The sequence below is a fragment of the Solanum pennellii genome, chromosome 8, assembly GCF_001406875.1.
Source record: "Solanum pennellii chromosome 8, SPENNV200".
Taxonomy (NCBI): domain Eukaryota; kingdom Viridiplantae; phylum Streptophyta; class Magnoliopsida; order Solanales; family Solanaceae; genus Solanum; species Solanum pennellii.
The window spans coordinates 64638361-64664435 of NC_028644.1; the positions used below are offsets into that span (position 1 = coordinate 64638361).

Consider the following 26075-nt stretch of genomic DNA (forward strand, 5'->3'; position numbering starts at 1 on the left):
AATTCTAATATGAAGTTTAAGTTCAAATTGTCCAATTTAATTAATTACTTTTCTCTTAGTTAAGTTAAACCGTCTTTACAACAAAAACGTACATATATCTTCCATTACAAAAGAAAGACTTTTTTGATTTTCTTGAAAAGAAAATTTGAAAGTTTTCTTATAAATGTGAGTTTTCTTATATAGTGGTATGCCTTCTATTTTGCCTAATATTTTCTTATATATGTGAAAGTTTTCTATATATTTTTCTTAATTAATTATTTTAATTTGTAATTATTTTTTTGTTGATCTATTTTTATTCTATCAGCAAATTACTAAATCAAAATATACGCACCATTTAACATATAATTATTTTTATTTCACAATATTTGTGGTTTCTTCATCTTTAATATCAAAGAGGTCATACAAACACATCGTTACAACAACTTCATGCAATTTAGCTTGGGGAACACGTGCAACGCACGTGTGTGGAACTAGTATAATTAAAAAATATAAATAAAATAACCAAAACTTTTTTTTAGTGGGCAGTGTTTAAAAGGTTTACTTGAGTTCTTAAAATTGTGAAGAATTTGTGAGAAAATTATCAAATCATGAGAGAATTGTCAAATGTTGCATGATGTGATTAGTAGATCTAATGTAAAAAAAAAAACACTTATTTGAGCTTGCAAAATCGTGAAAGATTCGTAAATGAGCTATTAAGTTGTCTTTTTTAAAATTTAACTGTTTTGGAAACTGTTATGTGATTTTGACAACAAATATGAGCAATAAAAAATCTGGGATATGATGGTTCAAACTTATTTATTCAGCTAACAAATTTATACAACTTTTGTTGAGTTCCTGCTCAGTATAGAAATATGGAGATTCTGCATTCTGTTTCAATATTCTTGCTTTTCTTTTTCCTCCTTTTAGTTATTTTCGTTCGAAAATCGAAAAAAAGTAAACAAAGATTGCCACCAGGTCCATGGAAATTTCCTATTATTGGAAGCATACATCACCTTATTGGAGCACTTCCACATCATGTTCTTAGAAATTTATCCAAAAAATATGGACCTATAATGCACCTGAAGTTAGGGGAAATTGATGCAGTCGTCGTATCGTCTCCTCATATGGCAAAACAAGTACTAAAAGTTCATGACCTTTCTTTTGCAGCAAGGCCAGAGCTTATAGCATCTGAAATAGTCTTTTATCGTCAAAAAGACATTGTATTTGCAAAATATGGTGATTACTGGAAACAAATGCGCAAAATATGCATTTCAGAGTTACTTAGTGCAAAGATGGTCAAGTCGTTTAGTTTAATTCGACAAGATGAGGTTCATGATCTTGTTGCATCTATTCGTTCTACGCCAAATGTTGTGGTTAATATGTCTGAAAAGGTTCTTAGACTTACTAGCTCTGTTATATGTAGATCTGCTTTCGGAAAAGTATGGGATGATAGGGATTATTTGTTGATGATCATGAGGGAAGTACTAGCCTTATTAGGCGGATTTGATGTGGCTGATTTCTTTCCTTCTTGGACATTACTTCACGAAATTAGTGGAACGAGAAGCAGATTGAGGAGTATGCATAAGAAGATTGATGTAATATTGGAGAAAATTATTCATGAACATAAAGAGAATCAACCAAATGAGGAGAAGGGCCACAGTGAGTTTGGTGGTGAAGATTTGATTGACGCTTTACTCAGAGTTATGAAGAATGGTGAACTTCGATTTCCATTCACAAATGACAACATCAAAGCAGTCATTCTAGTAAGTTTCGTTCTATCTTCCTTTAGAGTCTTGCTCATTTTTACACTTATTGTGCCACATAAACTAACACGAATGAAAATAGATAAAAGTTTCTTAATCTTAAAATCATTCACATATTCATGTTTTAACAGTTTGATATAACAGCTGTTTCTGTTATCCGGACAGGTACATATTAAGAAACATGTAAAAATCTTACCATCTTTCATTTACTTGTTCGTATATCTATCTTTATTTTTTATAACCGTGGTGTCTGGGTCAGCTTACACACACCTCGACTGATTCCATGAGATACCTGTCACCAGAAACAGGTATTAGGTATCTCTGTCCACCAAGGCTAGAACAAATGGGAAGTCGTTCTTTTGTAGTGGCATAATGTTACATAGAATGGGATGTACAAAGGTTTTCTTAAGTTCCTAGCTACCTCTTTTATCATTTGGCAAAATCATATATTAATAGCTGAACTTCAATGTTGTAGGACCTGTTCTTTGGGGGAACTGAAACTTCATCAGTAATGATACAATGGGCGTTGTCTGAACTGATGAAGAACCCGAATGTGATGGCTAAAGCACAGGCAGAAGTGAGACGTGTCTGTAAAGGGAAGAAAGATTTGAATGACAATGATGTCGAAGAGTTGAAGTATCTGAAGTTAGTGATCAATGAAACACTACGGTTACATCCTGCATCTCCTCTTTTAGGCCTTAGGCAATGCAGAGAGGAAACAAAAATTGATGGATACACTATTCCTCTTAACGCTCAAGTGGTTGTTAACGGTTGGGCTATTGCTAGAGATCCTGAAAGTTGGGACGACCCTGAAACATTTGTGCCAGAGAGATTTGAAAAGAATTCTGTGGATTTTAACGGAAATCATTTTCAGTATATTCCGTTTGGTGCAGGAAGCAGAATGTGTCCAGGAATGCATTTTGGTTTAGCTAATGTTGTGTATCCGCTAGCACAATTGCTTTATCACTTCGATTGGAAACTTCCTTATGGACAACAACCTGAGGATCAGGATATGACTGAAACCCTTGGAATATCTGCAACTAGGAAGAATGATCTTCACTTGATTGCCATTCCACATGATTTGTCAAAATATTGACACAAAATATCATTATCATAGTGTAATGATGCTTTCTTTTCCTATCCAGACTCTGTGCAAAGTTGCATTATGTCTAAGCGTATCCCCTAAGAAATAAAGAATCCCCTAATGGCAAATCGGGTTTGACAGATCAAGCACTCCATTTCTCTGTGTCATCATATTTAATTTACTTAAACTAAGGTTAATGTTCAATAATTTTGATAATAATTTTTGAGTTGTGTCAACGTTTGATGTCTTCTTTGTCTATGACGTGGTATTGCATATAATTTGCAGGTTGAATGAACATACTTTATTTCTAACTTGATCATCCATCTTTACTAATACAAACACATAAGTTGAATAAATTGATTATCAGTGGAAAATAGATATACTATGTTGGGACCGTGCTCAGCACGGACCATCCATAGATATAGATGTTAATATTTCAAAGCACAGCTAACTTATTTAATCAGTAATATACCTAAGGCATATCTATTAATCTACCTAACTTGCATATATGCAAAGTTGGCCAGACAGATTGTAGTGCAGTTGATCAGGCTGCTCCTCCCTTAATTAGAGGTCTCTGGTTCATTCCTCCTTCATATAAATCTCTGGTTCGAGCTCTTAATATGAAAAATTATGTGTTTCAGGCTCCAATGCAGATACCTACAATGGGTGGAAAACCAAAAAAAAAAAAATTGGCCACACAAACTCCATCTCTTTTTAATTGTTCATTTTGGTAGCAACATCTTGATCAAATGAAATATAAATTTGACATATTCCTAGAAGTTCTTCCTCATTGTGATAATATGGAGATTCTGCACTTCCATTTTAACTTAATTCCAATCTTGCTTTTCTTCTCCATTCTCTTTATCGTAGTTAGAAAATGGAAAGAAATGAACCAAAGATTATTGCCACCAGGTCCATGGAAATTGCCTCTTATTGGAAGCTTGCATCACTTTATTGGAGCACTTCCACATCATGTTCTTAGAAATTTATCCGAAAAATATGGACCAATAATGCACCTGAAGTTAGGGGAAATAGATGCAGTTGTTGTATCATCTCCTCATTTGGCAAAACAAGTACTAAAAGTTCATGACCTTTCTTTTGCAGCAAGGCCAGAGCTTGTGGCGTCTGATATAATCTTTTATCGTCAAAAAGGCTTGCATTTGCAGAATATGGTGATTACTGGAAACAGATGCGAAAAATACGCGCTTCAGAGCTACTCAGTGCAAAGATGGTCAAGTCGTTTAACTTAATTCTACAAGATGAGGTTCATAATCTTGTTGCATCGATTCATTCCACGCCAAATGTTGTGGTTAACATGTCTGAAAAGGTTCTTCAACTTATCAGCTCTGTTATATGTAGATCAGCTTTCGGAAAAGTATGGGATGATAGAGACAATTTGTTAGCCGGATTTGATGTGGTAGATCTCTTTCCTTCATGGAAATTACTTCATCAAATCAGTGGAAAGAGAAACAGATTGATGAATATGCATCATAAGCTTGATGTAATACTGGAGAATATTATTAATGATCATAAACAGAATAAAGCAAATGGGGAGAAAGGCAACAACGAGTTTGAGGGTGAAGATTTGATTGACGTTTTACTCAGAGTTATGGAGAATGATGGACTTCAATTTCCTATGACAAATGACAACATCAAAGCAGTCATTCTTGTAAGTTGATTTGGTTCTAATCTCATTTTAACAAGTCAATCGTTAGCTAAGTCTTCTTTTGTTTCTTAAACTCTATATAATCGCAGAATGTTACATAAAATGATCTTCACTTGATTGCCATTCCACATGATTTGTCACAATATTGACACAAAATATTGTTATCATAGATTTATGATGCTTTCTTGCCTATTCAGACTCTGCGCAAAGTTACATTTCAAACTTTTTTAGTGTATCCCCTAGGGAAGTAATAAATCCTATTTCATCCTTCTAATTGCAAAAGAGTACTGATGGTGGAAGGCTGTTGATAATTGATCTCCACAATATAATAATGAATTATAAGATCAAAAATACATTTGAGTTTCATGCTATTCAGCTGTGCTTACTTTCATAAAAGAAGTAGCAATTCGTTTCAATTTACAGGAAAAAACCTTACAACGGAAAACTATGGATATGTACCTCTATACACATCCTAAGTAAACCTAAAACTAGATGCAGGAAAGTTCCTAATCATGCTCCTCAAGAGTGATAGAGAAATAATGGAAACTTAACTTTATAAACACCTTGCATCTAGAATCTGAACATAGTGAAGAAACAGCAAGTTGCCCGTTGCCTTCTGAAACTTAACTTGGGTGATTGTGCTGGCATTATCTCAACAGAATGATCGAATTGGTATGAAGAAAGATGAATGTGAAGATGAACAAGCTCAGCCGACAATTGCCAGTAGGCTCTGTCTTACTGCTGGAACTGAGCATATAAGAGAGCCAAATATACCAGTCAGGGCATATGCTATAGCGCAGAATGGAAGAGCTTCAGGTTCCTTAGCTGACAAAGCTGCTGTTCCGAGCCCATGAGCACTAAAAACAAAATACAGATAGCCATTAGAGCAATATTATACAGCTTTGGTCTTCTTCTATGTAAATTTCTCAAACATAAAAATCGATCTTCACCTAATTAAAATATAATTTTACAGTTAAACGCAAACTGTTGATCCTAGAAGAGGAAAACTTGTTATCGTAAACTGAGGTTGCAAAAAGCCAATTTTTATAGTTCTAGCATTTGATATAATTCTCTTTCGAAATGGATTCTCTTCTTTTTTTTTTCTTTCGAAATGGAGCATTTGATATAACTCTTACAAGGAACTGTCCTCTCATTGTAAAGCTAAATGATTGCTATCTGCACAATGAAAATAGCTAGTACCTTGATGCAGTTGCAATTCCTCGAGCAATAGGATCATTGAAGCCAAGTTTATCCAGCACAGCCTGAACAAAATTTGCTCCCACCAGACCAGTTAGTACAACGACAGCTGCTGTTAGGGATGAATTCACACCTGAATATCACACATTCAAGAAGAGTTTTAGCATCTTTTTCACTCTCGATTACCAGATAATCCATGATTCATCAAGCTTTCAGAGAACAAGATCATCAAGGAGATGTTCCTTACCTTCAAATAGAGAAACAATGCTGAGAGCTAGTGCCACAGTTATGCATCGTGGTAGGATCGATATAGTCAAATTTGGCTCCAACCCAATCAGCCTTCCAATGAGTGCGGTTGAATATAGTGAAAATAGCGTGGATATAATGACAGAGGTGAAAATCTCAGCAGCATGCCTTTTAACAAGCTGAGAATAGAAAATAGATAATTAGCATAAGCAAAAGACAGGAACAGGTGAGAAGCTGAAAGAGAGTGAATCCTCTGAAGGACCACTCATCTTACATTGGCTGCAAGAAGTCAGGAAGGTGAAGGATAAAAAGAAAAAAGTTTTATGTTTGTAAGAAAAGCGAAGGACAAGCAAAACAACTCCAAAATGAATCTACTGCTAGGTTTGGAATGTCATTGTTCAGTTCGTTTTATTTTTTAAGTCTTTGAAATTTGCCTCTTTTTTTTCTTGTTTTGTTGCCGTATACATCCTTCCTCACCAATCACCGGTAAACATAAAAGTTCTTCTATAAGTTTGAAGTCACTTTAAATTTCTGTCCTGTTATCAGCCTTAGTTGCAGTTCATTTCTAGTTACCTTTCTTTGCTTGAACATTGAGAAGGCAAAGGAGATGATGACTGATCCCAAAAATCCCATGAGAATGTCCCCAGCTCCAGGATTAGATGCGGCCTTTGTAAGATAATCCCCTGAATAAATAAGCAAGGCGATAATACAATTTGATTAGCTGAATGGACAAATAATGTTGTTCAGAATGTTTGACGTCTCATGCTCATAATACTTATGTATTACGCAGGAAAACAAATGGGCAGAAATTGTAACATCTTACTATACATGTAGAAGCTTGACGTTTATGCATTAAATCTTCCTTAAACCTTCTTTTTATCTACTACATCATGTACCATTGAAATGGCTAATCTAAGTTGATATAGCTATAGTCAAGTCAACATTCATGTTAATGGTGTAAGAATAAGAAAGTAAATAAATTATAACATAGAAGTAAAATCTTTACCAAGAACTGGATCGAGTCCAGACTTAGAAAGGTACCCAAAAGCAATGGCTGCAAGATCTGCAGAGACTGCACAACAGATGATTGGATGGAAAACCTTCTTTACAGCCGATGGAAGCCTGAGGATATAAAAAGTAATGTATAGATCAGATGAACAAGAAAAACGAAGAAAGTTTCTACGATAAACTGAAAAGTAGATTTATTCATGCTGAATCATACCCTGATCCTATTAGGTAGCCTAATACAGTAGATGAAAGTAGAAAGGGTAGGCATGTTCTAGCACTTGTTCCCAGTGCTGTTGGATAGTAAAGTGCACCAACAAATGATGCCAAAAAGATACCACTCCAAGTCCACATCTCCAAAGAAGAAAATGGAGAAGGCTTTGCCATGGGCTCAGCAGGTATCATCTCAGTCTTTACCATTTTCCTCACGGATATAGCTGTGAAACCCGCAACACAAAGAGAAGCCAACCAGCCTCCAACTGCAAAAAAAGTAAAAAACCAGTTACTCTCTTGGCATGAACAAAGAGACTTGCTCAAAGTGAGAAAAGAAAAGGAAGGAAGCTGCAGTTTTTTATAACCATATATATGTGACAGACTGATTCGGTTTGATTGCCTCGTTACCTTATTTTTCTCTCTCTTAGTATTAATAATCTTATTTTACCAATTACCCTACCTTTTTATAATAACTGTAAGCTTACTCTTCAAATTGCTGGTGCGTGGTATTACGAAATGAGGAGAAACAATAGAATCTATCAGAACAGTGTATTCATCACAACAATCCATTATGAACAATATGTAACAACCATTCAACAAGCTGTAAGGATAACTAGTCGAGCAGCTTACTATATGTTTGGGTACAATTAATAGGAAGATGTTCGACTCTAAACAGGTCCTACTGAGCGCAATGTCCAAAAAAAACTTTGTTTATTTCATAGGAAGATATTCAGTTATGAGTAACTAATAGCATTTTCTTATTCACATCGACTTAAAGTGTGATTATAATTTAGCAACACAAGGGCCTCTAGAAGCTAAATAGGCATCAAACTTAAAGTTAGTTGATCTTAATTCAGAGCTCTTTCTGCAAAAAGAACCAAAAGTGTGGCGATTTATCGTACAGTTAAGATGTGGTACCTAGTATAAAACAAATCTTGGCCCCAGAAGCTGCAGGAACATCCTTGACGGCAAGAGGGAGAACAACCAAAGAAGGTACATAAAACAATGGAAGCCATCTCTGGATAAACAAAAGTGCAGGCTCAAAAAAGTTCATCAATCCTTCTGCAGCCTTAGGAACAACGGAGTCAAGAATCGTTAGAACAGCAAATGTGCAAAACATTCCAAATAGAGCACTTGGGAACTTAATAGCAGCTTCCACAAATGCTTTCTTTAACAATTTATCCATAGCCAGTATGATTCCAAGTGAAACTAATAAATGCAATACTCCAAACACCTACAGCAAAACAAACACCAAAAAAAAAAAAATCAAAACTCAAGCTTTGAATAGTAACAAAAACTGTTTTTTCAGGGAGTTGCTAGGAGGTTAAGCACTTCTCACTTCCAACACTTTAGTTATAATAAGTTCGAGTCACCAAGGAAGCAAAAACGATGGGAGCTCCCACGAAAGGGGTATAAAAAAAGCTAAAAAAGTAATCTTTTCCCCCATAAACTATAATATAGGCAAAACTGTTTTCCAAATTGATTAGTCAAACACGAAATACTACTCTCCAAAAGTACTTTTTAGAAAGCACCTAACAAAAAAAATATTTTCCCGAAAAAACAAGCTCAACAAAATTTCACAATATGAAAGAGAAAAAGATTCAATTTTTTGCCTTGCTTGGTAACCCTGTGGATGCAACACTACTGTCTGATCCCATGGATCTAACAATAAGTCTTCTACTAGAGTGAATTCTCTTAACACCCCTTTCATGGGATTGTGTATTTTCGACGAAATTTTTCTTGATATTGACTACATTAGAGCTCAAATTGGATTTCTGAGAAAGGATTCTAAGTGGGGTTTGTAAAGATTTGAGCTTTATTTGATAGAGAGTTGTTGGGTATTGGAAATTGGGGAGAAACAAACTTCTTGGAACAGCTGAAGCTGTTGCCATGGGGAATCTTGAAAAGAAGAGAATGTAGTTGGTCCATTTTTTGAACTGGCAAGTGAAGAAATTTGTGTGGATGTGAATAGAAAAAGATGATTCTTATTCTCTCCATCACATATAAAAGAGTGACTCTTTGTCTCTAACAATACTATAATCAGTTTTGTTCGTTGCCTTCTTTTGTCTGTATTTAACTTTTGAAAGACAGTACTTTTTCTCGCATTTTTTACTAATCAATTCGAAAAACACTTTTAATAATATAAGCACATTTTTAGAAAAAAATTAAACACTTTTGACTTCCCGAAAACTTTGTCAAACAAGCTACAAGTTCCTTCAAGGCTTACCAAAATATGTGGGGAGCCAGATTCTAATTTTTCACTTGAGAGGTAAAAAAATAATAAAATTGCTCTCAATTTCAGCAAAATATCAGGAGATCAATATACTGAACGAAGGGATTATTCGATACGTTTTAGCAGCTATAGATGGCAACTAGAGCTGCTAAAATCATAAGGTTGATAAAAAATTTGTACATATTACCAGGTAACTGGTGTTTTTGCATCTATTATAAGAAAACACAAAAAAAGTTATCTTAATCTATAACTGATTTCTTCTGTGTATTGCCGGTTAACGAACTTTGTTAGGCAGCTTCAGAGCACAACAGTTGATGAAGAGGCTCTATAATTTGGAAGTTAATAAGTTCCTTAACTCCTTTCTAAGAATCTTCCCAGCTGCAGACCTGGGTACGGAAGCTCTGAAGTAAACTTTTCTAATCCTCTTGAATGGTGCAACCTGTTACGAAGAATATGAAGTGATTAGCAATGGAGGCGACTATATACCAAGAATTCGTGATGCACCATATACATGTATTCTTGAGAATCATAAAATTAGCTATGTCATACTATCAGGGAGGAGATATGGAGGCCGCAGGTTAGGCTAGAAGGTAAGTAAATAGTTGAGTGCTGTCTAGTTTCCCATATCAATATTATAATTAGTACCCTCCTACTATCTTACTCTTTGAGGGTCTATTGGAAACAAACTCACTACCTTCACGAGGTAGGGGTACACACCACCCTCCCCAGACCCCACTTGTGGAATTTATACTGGATATGTGTTGTTGTTGTTGTTGTCAATTGTCATACTAGCAGGGAGACGAATGACTCGCTGCCAGATGAAACAAGGGAATAACACAAAGAAACCCGAAAAAACAGATAGTGAAGCTGACTATTACCTGCTTAGAAACAAATTCGATTACATCTGTTTGGGAAACTGCACACCCGTCTCTCTTAACGACAAATGCTACTGGAATTTCTCCAGCTTCCTCATCTCGGGCTCTGAAAAATCGAATAACAATAAAGTGGATGACAGCTAGAAGCCTGATCATGCTAAAAGTGGTAGAAAGAAATGATATTATGCAATTACTCAAAGATCAGCATGGAAAATTTGGTGATAAAGAGCCAACGTGGAGTACTTTTACTGACATTGTCTCTAAATATCTTCCACAAATTTTGAGTAAAGACCGGTAAATTTTATCATGCACTTATTTCCACTACTTAATGGATAACATCTTCCAATACAATAGAAGTTTTTAAAATCCAAACATCTGGGCATGCTCAGATTTGCAGTCCGATTCGTTTTCATTATATCCGCATAAAGGAAATAAGTAAAGGGAAAGCTCCTTTTGGTATGGTTGGACAGTTCCCGTGATTCAATATCTTTCATGATTGTTTAAACCAGTGACACTACTGGCTCTAGGTAAAAGTAATGAGAGCATAACTTACTACATCAGTCTAGACACCAAAAATATGTGAGGACTACCAGACATACTCTGAGCCAAATTGATATAAGCAGCAGGAAATCAAATTTCTTCTGTAACTCCAGCAAAAGACTATATCGTGAATTCTATTTTAAGGAAGTTCACTACCATGGTAAACCACATGAAGGAACAGTTGATTGTGATTGAAAAAAAATAGTTCTCCCCCATTCATGCTTCTACCAGGCATTAGAGGTTGATGTCAATTATTCCGAGCGAGTCACCTTTATTTTGAATTTTTCATATTTAGCAGTCCCTTCTAAGGAATGAATTTCAGTGTCATCGAAATGGTATCATGGAGGATAAATTACTAATTTCTATTCAAATTACATGTATTCCTTTTAACAGGTATGCACCAATATCTGAAGCACAAGTCAAGCTTACCCTGTTACTGCAGCATCAATGATATCTGGATGTGAGACCAATACAGATTCTAAATCAGCGGGAGCTATCTGCAAAAATATACACAGCAAGAGAATCCATCCATCATACTCAACAAAAAATTTAAAAGAATGATTGAAATAATAATGGAACTCAGGGTAAATTTCTGATGCTACTCAAACATATGAAGCATCAAGAAAAAATTGAACGATGAACTACAAGTCGGATCTATATTTATGAATATAAGATATCAGAAGCAGCATAACAAGTTTTAGATCTCAGAAAATATGCAAGAACTCCAATAGAAGAAATTGAAAGATCTACCTGAAATCCCTTGTATTTGATAGTCTCTTTCAGACGGTCAATGACATAAAGATATCCTTCTTCATCAAAATACGCAATATCACCAGTATGGAGATAACCATTATCATCAATCGTAGACTTAGTAGCCTCTAAGTTATTCAAGTATCCTGGAAATTGAAGCCAAATACAGAATTTTTACTTACTGTTTAGAGAGCATAAATAGTTGTAAAGCCAAAACAAGATATATGGTAAGGCACTTGGCAAAAACTTTGCATATCGGCTTTTGTTAAGCATTAGCTCAAACAATATCATACATATCAGAGATACACTATGGTTATAAGAGCTAAAAATTTCACAGTTTTTCACCTAAAATCTTTTTAAGAAATCTAAGATGATGCATATCCACCAGAAAAAATCTTTCAAAATTTAGCGGCTTAGAAAATTATGTGATGATTTAGCAGCATAAAGAGCATTTCAGAATCTTCAGATAAATAGAAACAGTAGCATTAGAGAAACTAAGTACCTTTCATTACACCAGGTCCACAAAGCCAGAGCTCACCCATGCAGTTGGGAGCTAAGGTTGAACCGGTGATCCAATCCACTACTTTAGCTTGCATGTTTGGAGCTAGAAGCCCTACTGAAGAATAATTATGCAGCTTTTCAGTATTGTAACCACGTGTTCCAGTAGCAGTTGACTCAGTCATGCCATATCCCTGGACAACAAATTATGACATCTTTTTCTGAATAGTGAAAGCAAAACAAACAGATAATTGTGCCATTTCCATCTCTTTAGATGAGTAATGCTCCAAGCTGCAATACTCTAACACGTCTACATTGCCAATTGACTCACAGGCCAAGAGAATAATAATAAGAAGAAAGTATTTATTTTTGAAGGGTTAAACTGAGGTAAAGAGCTTCAATTAGACTCATATCTAGAGCAAACATCATACAACCCAACTGATTTTTTCCCTAATGTTGTTCTTTAAAATATGAGAGCAAGTAATCTGATCTCATCCATATCAAATAGAACAAAAACGAAACAGGGAATTTAACTAGATCAAAGAACATAAGTGAAGTGCTTCTACTTTATACTAACTAGCAACTTTGTCTTTCCAAAATGGTAGCTACTTCGACATATGTGGTAAGATGCATCCAATTGACAGTCAATGATTTAGGGGCATACCTGAATGAAATCAACATCCGGGAGAGTGTGAACAAAGTCTTCAATGGATTTTGGGTTTACTGGTGCTGCACCACATGAAACCTGTTTCAAGCTCTTCATACTGCTTGAAGCACCATCCTTTGCTCTTTTAGTCAATGCCATTAGTAATGGTGGGACTAGGGGAAAATGAGTGACATTGTATCTCTCAATAGCTTTCACCATCTCATCAGCATCAAATTTGCTCATCACAACAATGGTAGTTCCCAACGACAACAACCCCATCACAAAGAGAGAAAGCCCATACACATGAAACATTGGTGTAACATCCAAATACACATTCTCAGAACTCGAATATTCATATTGTGAAGCTTCAAACCTCACAAAAGTTTCCACCATGGCTATAAAGTTCCCATGAGTCAAGATAACGCCTTTTCCCACACCAGTAGTACCAGACGAGTACAGAATTGCCGCTGTATCTTGCTGACTTATTTTAGGTCTTGAATCCCAATTAGGATCACAGGAAATCAGCTCATAAAAAACAGAACTTTCACTACAATTCGAACCAGAAACCAAAATTTCTGGCACCCCTATAACTGGAATATCTAATGTAGACAATTGATCAACTTTATCATTAGAAGTGAATGCCAAAGTTACAGAACAATCAAGGGCTTGCTTCTTTATCTCTAACAAATTACTAAAGGGATTCATAGTAGTTGCAATTGCACCAAGAGCCAAAACACCCAACAAAATAACAGGGAAATAAATGGAATTAGGGAGTAGAATCAAAACAACATCACCTTGTGAAACACCCCTTTGTTGAAGACCACTAGCCATAGACTTAACCAAGGGGTAAAGCTCTGAATAGGAAATTGAAATGCCAGAAGCTGAGTCCACAAGAGCAGAAACCCCACCATTTTTGTGAGAAAAAATGAAGGAAACAACATCAAGAAAAGGGTCTTCTGGCAATTTTATGGAAGGGTACTTACTGCTGTATATACCTGTTTCAGCACAGTACCAAAAGGGTAATGAATGGGTTTTAGAAGGGTTTTTCTCAACTTCACCATTCCCACTTTCTTCACCCTCTATGACATGGGAGCTCAATTGGGTTTTCAAGAATGTTACCATTTTGATTCCTAAACAGGGATTAATTAGTGTTGTATCAACTCAAATCAAGAAAATCCACTCCACTGCATTTATAGAACAAAGAAAAATCTAGGCTTTGCCATCTTGGTAAGTAATAAAAATTAGTACTTTACTTGCCAAGACGCAACACAAAAAATTAGTCTTTGCCATCTTATTAAAAACAGATGCCAAATATCTATCGATCATATCACCCGATTAAATTTGAATGGCGATAAATTCATTTAAAGATGACTTTTTTAATACAACCTTTTATCATTTTAGAATCTATTTCTATACAAACTTTATTTTTTTTGATTTTATGTGATAAATTTATAAGTTCATAACACATTATCATTTTATGTAAAAAAATTAGTGTCTTATTTAATTGGACTATGAATCTAATATATTGTATAGTATATTGGTCACAATATTTGTGACTTTTAAAAGAATAAATTAAGAAAATATGTAAAATTGGTTTAAGAAAAAAAAATCAAATTTAAAAGAAAATACATTAATGAAAATGCAGTTGGATATGAAAAGTTGACATGAGTGTGTGAATAAGTATTGTGTATAAATCCAAGTCATATCTAACTTTGGTTTCTCAGTTTTGTTGTATTTAGAAAATGATGATTTTAAATTAAATTTTAGGTTGAAAAAATAAGAAAGAATAATTTAATTTGAAAAAAAAAAGAAAGGCTTATATTTAAGTTTGGTGCAACGAAAATGATTATTTGAAAATGTGTGGGTTTTAAATCTTTTTTATGTGCATTTGATGAATAAAAAAGAAATAATCTAGAAAAATTGATTTATAAGTAGGGATATTCACTATAAAGTGAAAAAGCAATTGATCTGATCTTTGAATTTTAAGTTTCTAAATTGATAAAATGTGGTTTAATTATGGTTTTAGCAAAATATAATTAAAATAATCGGAACAAATCATTACTCTTTTTTTACTTTTTAGTTGTCATTGTTTTATTTTTAAGGGTCAAATGTTATAAATTTTGATTAATATTTGAGATATTTTTTTTATTAAATTGATATGAAAATAAATTGCAACTTAAAGTATTTTTTGTGTAGTTTTTAAATACCTAATTTTTTTATTTTAAAAAATTATATTAATGTAATCTAATTTAGTTTGATAGTTAGTCAAATTGACTCTCGAAAAATGCAACATGACAACTAATATAAGAACAGATGGAGTGTATTTCTTCGTCCCGGTTTAATCGTCATAATTTCCTTTTTTTATAATCAAACATATAAATTTTGATTAACATTTTAATAGGACTTAAACTCAAAATTCAGATAATTTTAGAATCTATTTCTACACAAACCTTCACCTTTTTTGATTTTATGTGATAAATTTATAAGGTAATAATAACATTATTATTTTATGTAAAAAATTATACTCGCTTATTTAATTGGACTATGAATCTAATATTTATACTATATTGGTCACAATATTTGTGACTTCTAAACCAAAAATTAAGAAAACATATAAAATTGGTTTAAGAAAAAAAAAATCAAATTTAAAAGAAAATACATTAATTAAAATGTAGTTGGATATGAAAAGTTAGACATGAGTTTGTGAACAAGTGTTGTGCATGAAGCCAAATTATATCTAACTTTAGTTTGATAGTTTTATCGTAATTAAAAATTGTTGGTTCTAAATTAAATTTTAGGTTGAAAAATAGAAATATATTATTTAATTTTAAAAAAGAAGGTTTATATCTGTGTTTGGTGCAAACGAAAATGTTTTATATGACAAAATGATATATTTGAAAATGTGTGAGTTTTAAATCCTTTTTATGTGCATTTGATGAATAAACAAGAAATTAATAATATGGTTTAATAATGGTTTCAGCAAAAGATATTTAAAATAATCCAATTTTTTTATTTTAAATATCATAATAATGTAATCTAATTTAATTTGAAAGTTAGTCAACTTGACTCTCGAAAATGCAATACGACAACTAAAAAAGAACAGGTGGAATGTACTTCTCCATCCCGTTTTAATTGTCGTAATTTCCTTTTTTTATAGTCAAACATATAAATTTTGACTAACATTTAAAGATGCATTTTTTCATTATATTGATATGAAAAATATGCAAATTATAGTAATTTCGATGTAGTTTTTCCGTATCTAAAATTTTCTTTTTATATAGTGTATTAATATAATCTAATTTAAATTTGAAAATTAGTCGAATTAACTTTTAAAAAAAAACTTTACATAACAACTAAAACGAAACGGAGAGGAACGCCTATTTTAGAAAATATATCTGTGTCCTTTATTTTTATATATATGTACTTACTATATGTGCATATTTTTTTATATAATTTCCTCTTTTTAGAATTTTACGATTATTGATATATTTCCTCTTGCTTTGTAATCTAGTCCTTTAAATTTATCTATGCATTCTCATTTGTCTTGAAGTCTTTATCTTGAATTACTGATAAATTCAAAATTACGTTTCATGTTAAAAATAATTTGTTTTAGTTAGAATTCTTGATTCATTAGTGTTTAATTCAATTATCATCAATCGTATTATGTTGTATCCTAAAAAATTCAACATATACTATAATATCAATAAGTACAAAAATTTTAATAATATTCAATACTAAGATCCTTAAAAGTTGAACCCATCAAATTAAAATTCCGCTGATACACCTTTATATTTCACACCTGCATTACAAGGTCTTAAGACTTTCCTACTTCACCTAGATTTCATCTTCTTAACAAACAAAGAGAAAACAAGAATATGTATTTTTTTTTATGACAAGGAAAACCCGCAGCTGCTACCCTAAAGGGTGCGCACAGGATAAAACCTCATGCCTATGCAATAGCTCACAAACCACAGAAAAGAGGTAACCCGCACTACCTGGTACAACGAGCTCGACACAGAAACAAAGAAGATGTATTAACATCTCAAAAAACTTGTGAGAAAATTAAAGAAACTAAAATGCATTTACACTGGTGGACAAAAAAATTACAACTAGAAGGGCATGACCTGTTTAGCAAAATGTTAAACTGGTCTTAAGTGAGGTGGTTAAGGCAATTAAGCTGCTAAACATCAATCAAACTAAGGATTAAACCTGGCTTCAATAATGATATCCGCTATGTTGATATTGCGAATCGTGGTGATACTGTGACTGGTAATCATAGTGATATACATGACTGGTTTGTTCATATTCATAGTGAAACAAGTCCCCTGGTTGTCCGACTTCATAGTGCTGGACGTTGTGAGATGTTTGAGACGTCCCAGATGGCTCGACTTCCTTATGGTCTTTGGCATCATGAGTTGGTGATGGAGAACTGAGTTCACTCAGTGGGGGGCTGGGGCTGTGAGGAGTAGGCTTTTGGTCGATTTTAACGTCCTCCAGTTCAATCTCTTCAAATGAGTGGAAAATAGGATGTAGATATGCATCAGCCAAGTATGCTTTCAAGTTGGCATCAGATTCAGAAGATCGGTCTTGCAAGTCCTTTTCCATTGCTTCCTGAAAATGATCATGAACGTAGGAGGACGTGAGATGTTGTTCCTTTACTATTTGTTGACGATATAAGTACATAGACTAGTGGATGTTCTCTCTATCCGCTTAAGCTTTTAGACAAAGTTCTCTCTAATGAATAAACAAAAGTTGTGTTCTCTCTGTCAGCTAAAGCTTTTAAATGAAGTGGTTGCAAGATTCATCACGGAGAAATATGAAGAAACGGAAGAATGTGTTATATGCCAGAAATGTGTTGAGAAAGACGTAATATATGACTAGCAAGTGAAGGTTACCTCAATGGGATACTTTCTGAATGCAGGTTCAAATCGACTCTTACAATACTTATGAAATGTTAAGGTTAAAACAGGCAACACCACGAGGAACGGAGTGGACTTTGCAGCTTTCTTTGTGCTCAACAGACCCATCAGAAGCAGTTGAGATATTACTAAGCTAGCTATAATGCGCCCATGAACATGGGGCCAAAACGCAGCACAACTTTCATAACGTTGGTTGTACACATTGATTACCTGTATAAAACAAACTAACAATCAGAAATCATGGATGATGAATACACCATATAAAGCTATGTTCTTGAAGAAGGATACTATTTCCTCCCTATACTGGACTATTTAACACCGTCACCAAGTATCGGAAATTGACTCCCACAATACTGCAGAGTACATTCATAAAAATGATAAACCGGTAACATGCGTATTTTTGTGAACACTCTAACTACATTCCCCATAAAATGCCACACAAATCATTAGGTTACTCAATGTTTGATCACTGATGCAATGAATTGCTCTTATAAATTGCTTCAATACAAAAAGAGCTACTTCCAACTATGTGCTTTAACAAGGTTTATTTATAAACAAATCGACAAGTTAAAAAGAAAATGAATAAAAGGATAAGGACTAACCTGATGACGGTAAACGAGATAAGCAAAGGCAAAGAAGATCAGTATAAAAGGAAGAAGGATTGGAGTAACCACAGCATATACTATTCCCAGAAGAAAGTATAGTTGAAGACTTGGAAGTGTCTCGGGAAAATCTATGCTCCCAGGGTCCATTGCTCTCTCCACGTCCCTTTCAGTTTTCACAAGGAACATGTTCTTCAGATGAAAAATAACCAGAGGTTTCAATCTGAGAATTTCACCAGCAATACCAGCCCAACCATCAACCATTATATATGTCATAAAGAAAGTTGCTTTCATTGGTATTGATACCCCAATATTTCGCGGTATCCTGCATGAAAGAAAACAAAATGCTATAGAACTCCAAACTTCCTCAAAAACAAATGAACTTCTGTCTCAGAAAAGTGCTGCTTTTTCATATTTATTTATGTCTAGTAAAGAAGCACTTGTTTATTCCTTATGTCGAAATAACAAATAAAATATACGCCTTTTCTATAACTTTGCACCCTTCAAGTTTAATGGCTAATGCATTTCTACATAGTTTAAGTATTTTAACTTTTGAAGAAAAATGGTAGCAACTTAAGATGGATCTCCATCTATATATTTTTTTCGAAATTCGGATCTCCATCTACAAATTACATGAAGGGGCAGAAAAACAAATGAGAAGCAATATAGATGATCTTTGAGTTGCATATATTCTCTTTCAAAAGGGGAAAGATTCATAAGGTCCACAAGGCTATGTTGATGTTGGCTATAAGATAGCCCGAGTTCCATTACAAACTCAGCATTTGTTCTATTCTGATGCACATCGTCAAGGTTATTGGAGGTAAAAGAAATAAGGAAAATGAGAGCAAATCAAGAATTTTAGAACATTCCAAAGATAACAATAAAGTTGGTGTTAACCTAAGCTAGTGTTGTTCCTTTCACTTGGACCATGTCTTGGTCAACATTCAATAATGTTCTAGTTTCATATTTCTCACCCTTAACCATTGTGAAAATTTTTATAACATAGATTTATATTCAATGAGCTTTATACTGATTATCACACTATCAAAGAATGAGGTTAGCATCTATGTCCCGACACGCATAGGCATACATCTTTCATTGAAAGAGCAAATGGATCTATCATGTATCAAGAACTCATGAACATAGTGCAATCATCATAATTCCTGAACTATGAGAATGGACCTAAATAACCATAAAGGGTGCTGGTGAGTTGACGACAATCACCCAATGATATAGTAATCCAACGGGTTTTGAGAGAGAGAGATTACTGGGTAGCTGATTCGTGAAGGAATGCATGAAGTTGCTGGAAAGCTGTCCCTGCTACTATGCTCCCGAGGAATACATTGACCAACATAAAATAATAGTATTTTGCAGCTGTTCTCCTCTCAAGCACTGATAATGCCACATGTCCCTCAATCTTTGACATAAACATCAGTATGGCAGGAAGAACAAACAAGAATACTTTAAGAGCCAAACCAGGAAGAAAACCCTGTAGAAATGACTTGATAACCTTCCTGCAAGCATTTAGAGAAATTTTGCTTCACAAGAAACTCTTTAAATACAACGAGTGCTGATATGAAAGAGAGTTATAATACATGTAAATAGAAATAGAAGTAACGGTCTTAGTCAGAACTCAAAATATATAACAAGCATATCTGAATAAAGAAAAAGCTCTTTGACACCTAAAAGGGGAATCTAATGATAATAACTGAAGTCCTCTCTTTTTGTCTGTTATACTACGTAAACTAGGATGCTTAATACACAGCAAAATAGAGTGGTAGATTAAAGCACAATGTAGTCTCAAGAAAGTTGCTTAGACATTCATCGAGTCTACTGTGTCTTCAATAGCTGAACTCTATCTGCTGAGATCAAAAGAAGCAGCAGTCAGACACCAAGATCATTTTAGATGGCATTTCTTAAGGAGATCAAACCAGCTGATTGGCTAAAGTTTTACAGTTGCTTAGTACCAGCAGATAAACTGATGAGAAAATCTGGACAATGACAATCTGAAATAGAAAGATAATATTTGCTGGAGAAGGTTCGGAAAATGCTAAAAAATTTACAAAGTCAACAGGAGTATCATATATGAAGTTAATGCAGATTGCAGAGTAATGAATATTCATGACAACTACGGTCGCGAACTTAAAACACACACTAATACCCGATGTGGCACTGCACACTGATATTTCCTCATTAAATCAACTTTTCATATAAGGCATGAATGAACCAGATTACCGAAATACTACTCTGTTCCAAAGCAAAGACAATATGCATTCTTCTTTGAAAGCAGAGAAAATGTTCTTACCATTCAATAAGTGGCCTGAGGAAAGGTGCAACCTTTTCTAAACCTTCCAGATTAGCCAACGATTGCACAAAGGCAATAGGAATCATGTAAAAGAATACCAAAGCAAACACTGCCACAGAAATCAAAAGCTTGCGGAGGGTGAGAGAAAAAAAAGATATAGACAGATTTCTCCAATATATATCTCGTGGCTCAGGGGCCCAATTAGTCAGCCACAATGTTGGGTTCTTGCTTTGCTGTGTTTGTGCACAAACAGCTGCCCCACATCTTGAATTAAACGATACAAAGGCAGCAGGCATGATAGATTTTGAGTCCTTGAGAATGCTTTCACGTTCCATTGTCAACTAGAAAAAGAAACATAATAACAAAGGATAAGTAAATTAGTGAAAAGGAACCTGTATTAAAGCTTGACTTAAGATGCGCCTCTCCTTTCCAAAGACATATGTTGTTGGAGGGAGAAAAAGGACAACCTTATGCAACAAATGTAATAAATACATCAATTTTAACTCCAAAAAAAAGTATATAATTAAGATGCTGACTAGAATATTCATTTGGTCAAGGACAACAAATAAGCTAATCAAACTAGCAACTAAACTCACTCTTCTATCAAACTCCTTAAGCTGCTGTTTGTAATACTCAATGGAATCAACTCTCTCACCCCAAAGTCCAAGGAAGCCTTTCTGCAGAAAGAGGAGATATGGCATGCTGTTAAAACATTAATGAAGTACAAAAAGGATGAAAACCACAGCATGAGAATTTCTCTTTTTTTAAAAAACAGTAGCAGTGCCATGAGAAGTTCAAGCTAAAAATGTCGCTTTTCCTGAGTTCTATCAGCTAAAAAGTACCTTTGTTATTGGCCTCTTTTCTGGGTTTCGTTCAAACTTAAGCTGGTAGTAGTCCAGCCAATTTTGAAGCCTAGCCCTTTTTCTGACAAGTTTGGCAAACTTGTTGGCATTGTAGACAGCCTTATAAAGATAAGACCAAAGCAACCACATGAAGTAAGCAATTCCAGCTCAAGAAGAGTTAGCAAATACTAGGTAATCACCACCTCACTACAAAAATGACCAAAAATTATCCACTGTAGAGTGACATGTTACCTGGTGGCAAAGATAGTGGTCTGGATGGTTCTTCTTAAAGAAATTTTCAACATTATCTGTTATTGTGCGTTTCGATTCATAAGGAACATTCCTAACCAGAACCTGAAAGCCAAGATATAAAGGTTCATTGTAAAATGGAGAGAAAATTTTCTATTCATATTTGGTACTTCAGCATATGGATAAAGATCATCAAACTTAAGAACAAGGAAAACTTAAGAACAAGGAAACCAATCCCAAGTTTACCCACCGTGAACTGTTCGGCATGCCTGTCTTGTGAAGCCAAAAATTTTAATCTCATCGTAGCTACTCTACCATATTCCTTGTACAGCATAAAACAGGTCCAAAACGTGAATAAGTATTCCATTGCTATGTGGACAAAGAACCTGATTCATGTGAACAACCAATTGAGATCCTTTTTAGCATAAGATCCAACAGGAATATACACAGAACAAGAAAGTTCAAACAAAAAGAGGACAAGACAAATTACAGTACTATTTGTAAGTTACCCTGTACATATCTTCGTCCTCTTGGCAATACATCAACTACTCACTAGCATTTTCCTTCATTTTTTACCCTTTACCAGAACATAAATTTTTCCTCAGAAAATGCATGCTGATACAAAATAAGTAAATAAGTGTTATATCATTGTTTCTCCAGGTTTAAGAGTACCATATCGACCCTCCCATACTGAAATAGGGCAGCCCAGTGCATTAAGCTCTCGCTGTGCGGAGGGTCCAGGGAAGGGTCGGACCACAAGGATCTAAGTCCGCAGTCTTACCCTACATTTCTGCAGGAGGCTGTTTCCACAACTCGAACTCGTAACCTCCTGGTCACATGACAGTAACTTTACCGATTCCTTCCGAAATCTCTATAGTAATATTTTCTCGTGTCTGCAGACAGTTTCTTGCTGAAATAAGTCCTGCCATTACAAGGACAATGACTTCAAAGGACCTTCTACCACTCAGCCTCCAACTTTCTCAAATTCCTTGACCGAGTGGAAACATGGTCCAAAAAGAGAAACTAAGGCAGAACAAAACTTCCAACCATGTTATATGCACGCAATCTAGGTTTTCTTTTTTGGCCAGTTAAATACATAATTCCAGCAAAATGATGTTCCAAAGGCTAGAAGCCCATGCACTAATTCTAAAAGTAAACAGCTTTAACACATAAGTCATACTGGACCACAATATGAAAACAGTAGACTTGTTTTCTTGACCTTACAAACCAGGAATTAACTAATCAGGCAGTCTACAGTTGACTAAACCGATTAAGTATGTCAGTATATTAAATCAAACGTGTCAACATGATCATCAACTTGAGCAGTTGGATGAAGTGAAAACGTTGAATTGCAGATGAACTCGGAAGCAGATGTTATGACAACAAACTTCATGACAAAAAACACAGAGAAGTGGGAACCACATATGAAATGAAATTTGCATAATGCCCAAAATCACTAGCTTGGATCAACATTAGTTCAAGGTTCTTTCTACTAGCAAACAAGCCAGCCTACCCGTTAGAGGCTCAACTTTTCTAAAAGACAAATCAAAGCATCACCCTTCTAAATCACTGAAAGAGCAACGCGCACACAATTTACATTTGGCTCTTAAAGATGGAACTTTGTGAAAACTATTTCTTTTTTAAGGAACATCCAAAAATATATGCCCCTTTGTTTTTTCAACATCCTTTTGGTGCTCCTCAATAATCTCCCTGATAAGTAAAGCTTCCTCTGTATAATACTAAGCTTCCAGAAGGCAGATATCAGAGATCCAATAACAAAATATAAGGAGAGGAATCAGAGTAAGCAATGGTAGAAGCGCAAATTTAGTTTTCATCATTTCTCAGAAACATATATATACGGTAGACTTACTTCAGGGATTTGGGCTTAATATTGGATATAGAGAGCTTATCAATATCACTGACGACCAAATCTTTGCTGAGGAAAAACAATATCCCATCTGACACATTAACTGGAATAAGAACCAGAAGTGCCACAAGTGCAGTTGGCAAAAAAATCTTCAAGCTGTCAAAGACAAGAATGCGGGTATATAATTAGATAAATTTAAAGCAGCAGCTTTAATTGAATCTTACAAGGTTATATGCATGAAAGTTTGGGAATTGATAGACTGTTTACACTTTTTTTCAGTTCACTCTAGACTACACTATCTTATGTGCTCGAATATGATAGTAACTTGTTAGCTAAACTACAAAAAAAAAGATGGATCAGCCTCCAGATAAGGCAAAAATTGCAAATCAAGCAAACAAATTAACTGACACAGAAATTCTTGAGCAGGGAAACTACAAAGGATACACCACTTCAACATATAGAGATTCTCATTAAGTACTCCGTCTATCGCAATTTATGTGTCGTAACGAGGGTCAGAATACTTCATTTCGACTACTGATTTGGGTAAAGAGTCTTGAAATTTTCTAAAATAAAGTTCACACATTTGAAAACCACACTAAAAGTACTAGAAATTAGTAGGCCACAATTGAATTGGGGAAAACTAAAGTAAAAATTCTAATTGAGAATTTCAGAGTCTATCTTCATATGTATGTAATTAGCTCCCCTCCCCCTCTATAAAGAAAGGTGAGCCAACTCAAGTAAATTCTGAAACTTTTCAGCAGAAATACAATTGGGATTCATCAATTGAAAAGGTATTAACCCCAAAGATTGGATTTTTACACCACCCCAGATAGAAAAATTCCAATAAAACATAAAACAAGACAAAAAGTTGACAACTTTCAACATCCCAATACAACATAAATCAAGAAAAGATAGCTTTTTTTTCCATACCCAAGAGTATATATCCTCAAAAAAACAGCAGAATCAAGTCCAGCATGTTCAATAATTTGAGCTTCACTCATCTGCATAGCTTGAGGCATCCAGTTGAGAAAAGTAAGATAAGTCTTGAAATTGAGATTAACAAACTTCCCCACAAAATTCCCAACATGCCTTGGAGCACTCCTCTTCCCATTAATGTACCACTTTGGGAAATAAACCCTGTCATTGATTGGCTGAAGTCTAAGCAGAGCAAAAGCCAACAAAAATGCAAAAGCACCAAGAATATTGATAATTGCTGAAACCCCAATATCACTAAGAGTTGCCATAACCTTAAAACAATGAGAAAACAACAAGTAACACAAGTATAAAGCTGAAACAAAAGTTGGCTTTAAAAAAGGAAGATTTTGGTATATAAACAGCAAGTAAATTTTTTTAAAAAAATGGATATAATGGGAGTTTTATCAATTAGCAATGGTGAATGGCCTACTACTACTTTTTTTCTTAAAAAAAAATTCAATTTTCAATATGATGATTTGTATCTTTGTGGGTTCAAAAAAAAATGGTTCTTTTCTTCTTTTTTTTTTTTTAGTATTGGGATTCTGGGCAACTCTAGAAAAATGAAAAAAGAGACCTTATGAGTTCTTTTGCTGACTCAATTAACTTCTGGTTTTGTTCATACTAAAATAGAATGTTGCCTTTTTTATATCTGTCATTTTATAAAATTAATAGATAGACAATATTATATTTTGATTTTACTTTAAAGTTATTAATTTAAAAATAAAAATTTTATCAGTATAAGAAAACTAAATAATTAAGTTAATTAATTTATATTTATTTAATAAAATTTTGACTTCAATAATACACTAAATCTGTATATAACAGTAAATTTATATAATTTTTTAAACGATACTTGATCAATACGGATCAATAATTTAAAATTTATGAATTTTAATAAGTTAAAAATATTTGAACTATTATTTAATTTTATAAATAATTGGATTTGATATCAAAATTGAGATGGTCGGTCAGTATGAGCTACTTTGTCTATTTTTTGTTATACTTATATGCTATTTTTGGACAAAAAGTAAAAAAAAAATATTATAACATAAATTATATGCTATACTTCTATAATATGTTTTTTTTTAAAAAAAAATGGTGAGTCATCAAATTTGGTAGTTTTCCATGTTACTCGTGTTTATTGACTTTTGGAACATGAAAAATGGGTATTTTTGCTGTTGTAATTATTACAAATCCCACATTAATCGCCTAAATATTGGCTTCATTTAAGCACTCATGTTAAAAGTTTTCTTTTAATTTTTCTTGTTTCTTTTAAGTACCTTTTTATTTTTTCTAATAAAGTTGTTTTCTTTATTTAATTCTTTTTCTAAAAGAACATGCTCAGATTCCAGAAGTCACTATGAAGGAACAATTGAAAAATCCTCAAAACTTCACAAAGACAAATCAACTTGCAATGCGAATGCTTTATTATTAATCAAAAGTCTTAAATTTAAATGTTATGAAGAGAATTTAATTGAAAGTGTCACTTTTAAATAAATTCTATAATTTAGAATTTTATTTTTAAATTTAAAAAAACGAAAAATTTGTCTACTCATTAGAATTTCAAGAATTCCATTCTATACACTTTTACAAGAAGAAAAATATGTGTAAATAAGTATAA

The 26075-nt window shown here is 33.9% G+C and overlaps 4 protein-coding genes and 1 pseudogene across 6 annotated transcripts; 2 read left to right on the plus strand and 3 right to left on the minus strand.

The window, feature by feature from the left end:
- Positions 1-726: 726 nt before the first annotated feature.
- LOC107027930 (premnaspirodiene oxygenase-like) lies at positions 727-3045 on the plus strand. Of its 2 annotated transcripts, XM_027919414.1 has the most exons (3): positions 1206-1307; positions 1403-1742; positions 2218-3045. In XM_027919414.1, exons 1-3 carry the CDS (start codon positions 1303-1305, stop codon positions 2836-2838), a joined length of 966 nt encoding a protein of 321 aa, XP_027775215.1. In that variant the 5' UTR covers positions 1206-1302; the 3' UTR covers positions 2839-3045. The 2 variants fall into 2 exon arrangements, with proteins under 2 accessions (XP_015084471.1, XP_027775215.1); XM_015228985.2 differs by having other exon boundaries at positions 727-1742.
- Positions 3046-3195: 150 nt separating this feature from the next.
- LOC107027933 lies at positions 3196-4932 on the plus strand (annotated as a pseudogene).
- Positions 4804-9120, minus strand: LOC107027931 (plastidal glycolate/glycerate translocator 1, chloroplastic). Its single transcript, XM_015228986.1, has 8 exons — positions 8767-9120; positions 8072-8387; positions 7158-7419; positions 6942-7057; positions 6509-6618; positions 5937-6114; positions 5693-5822; positions 4804-5349 (listed from the first exon to the last, which is right to left on the minus strand). Exons 1-8 carry the CDS (start codon positions 9043-9045, stop codon positions 5199-5201), a joined length of 1542 nt encoding a protein of 513 aa, XP_015084472.1. The 5' UTR covers positions 9046-9120; the 3' UTR covers positions 4804-5198.
- A 329-nt stretch (positions 9121-9449) lies between these two features.
- LOC107027934 (4-coumarate--CoA ligase-like 6) lies at positions 9450-14025 on the minus strand. Its single transcript, XM_015228987.2, has 6 exons — positions 12714-14025; positions 12054-12243; positions 11552-11697; positions 11231-11298; positions 10265-10367; positions 9450-9825 (listed from the first exon to the last, which is right to left on the minus strand). Exons 1-6 carry the CDS (start codon positions 13815-13817, stop codon positions 9712-9714), a joined length of 1725 nt encoding a protein of 574 aa, XP_015084473.1. The 5' UTR covers positions 13818-14025; the 3' UTR covers positions 9450-9711.
- Positions 14026-16459: 2434 nt separating this feature from the next.
- Positions 16460-25080, minus strand: LOC107027935 (CSC1-like protein At1g32090). 2 transcript variants are annotated; one of them, XM_015228988.2, is made up of 11 exons: positions 24410-25080; positions 23483-23635; positions 21863-21998; positions 21616-21717; positions 21364-21483; positions 21118-21198; positions 20522-20862; positions 19485-19730; positions 18217-18541; positions 17591-17824; positions 16460-17306 (listed from the first exon to the last, which is right to left on the minus strand). In XM_015228988.2, exons 1-11 carry the CDS (start codon positions 24721-24723, stop codon positions 16911-16913), a joined length of 2448 nt encoding a protein of 815 aa, XP_015084474.1. In that variant the 5' UTR covers positions 24724-25080; the 3' UTR covers positions 16460-16910. The 2 variants fall into 2 exon arrangements, with proteins under 2 accessions (XP_015084474.1, XP_027775216.1); XM_027919415.1 differs by lacking the exons at positions 23483-23635; positions 24410-25080 and adding an exon at positions 22122-23453.
- Positions 25081-26075: the final 995 nt, after the last annotated feature.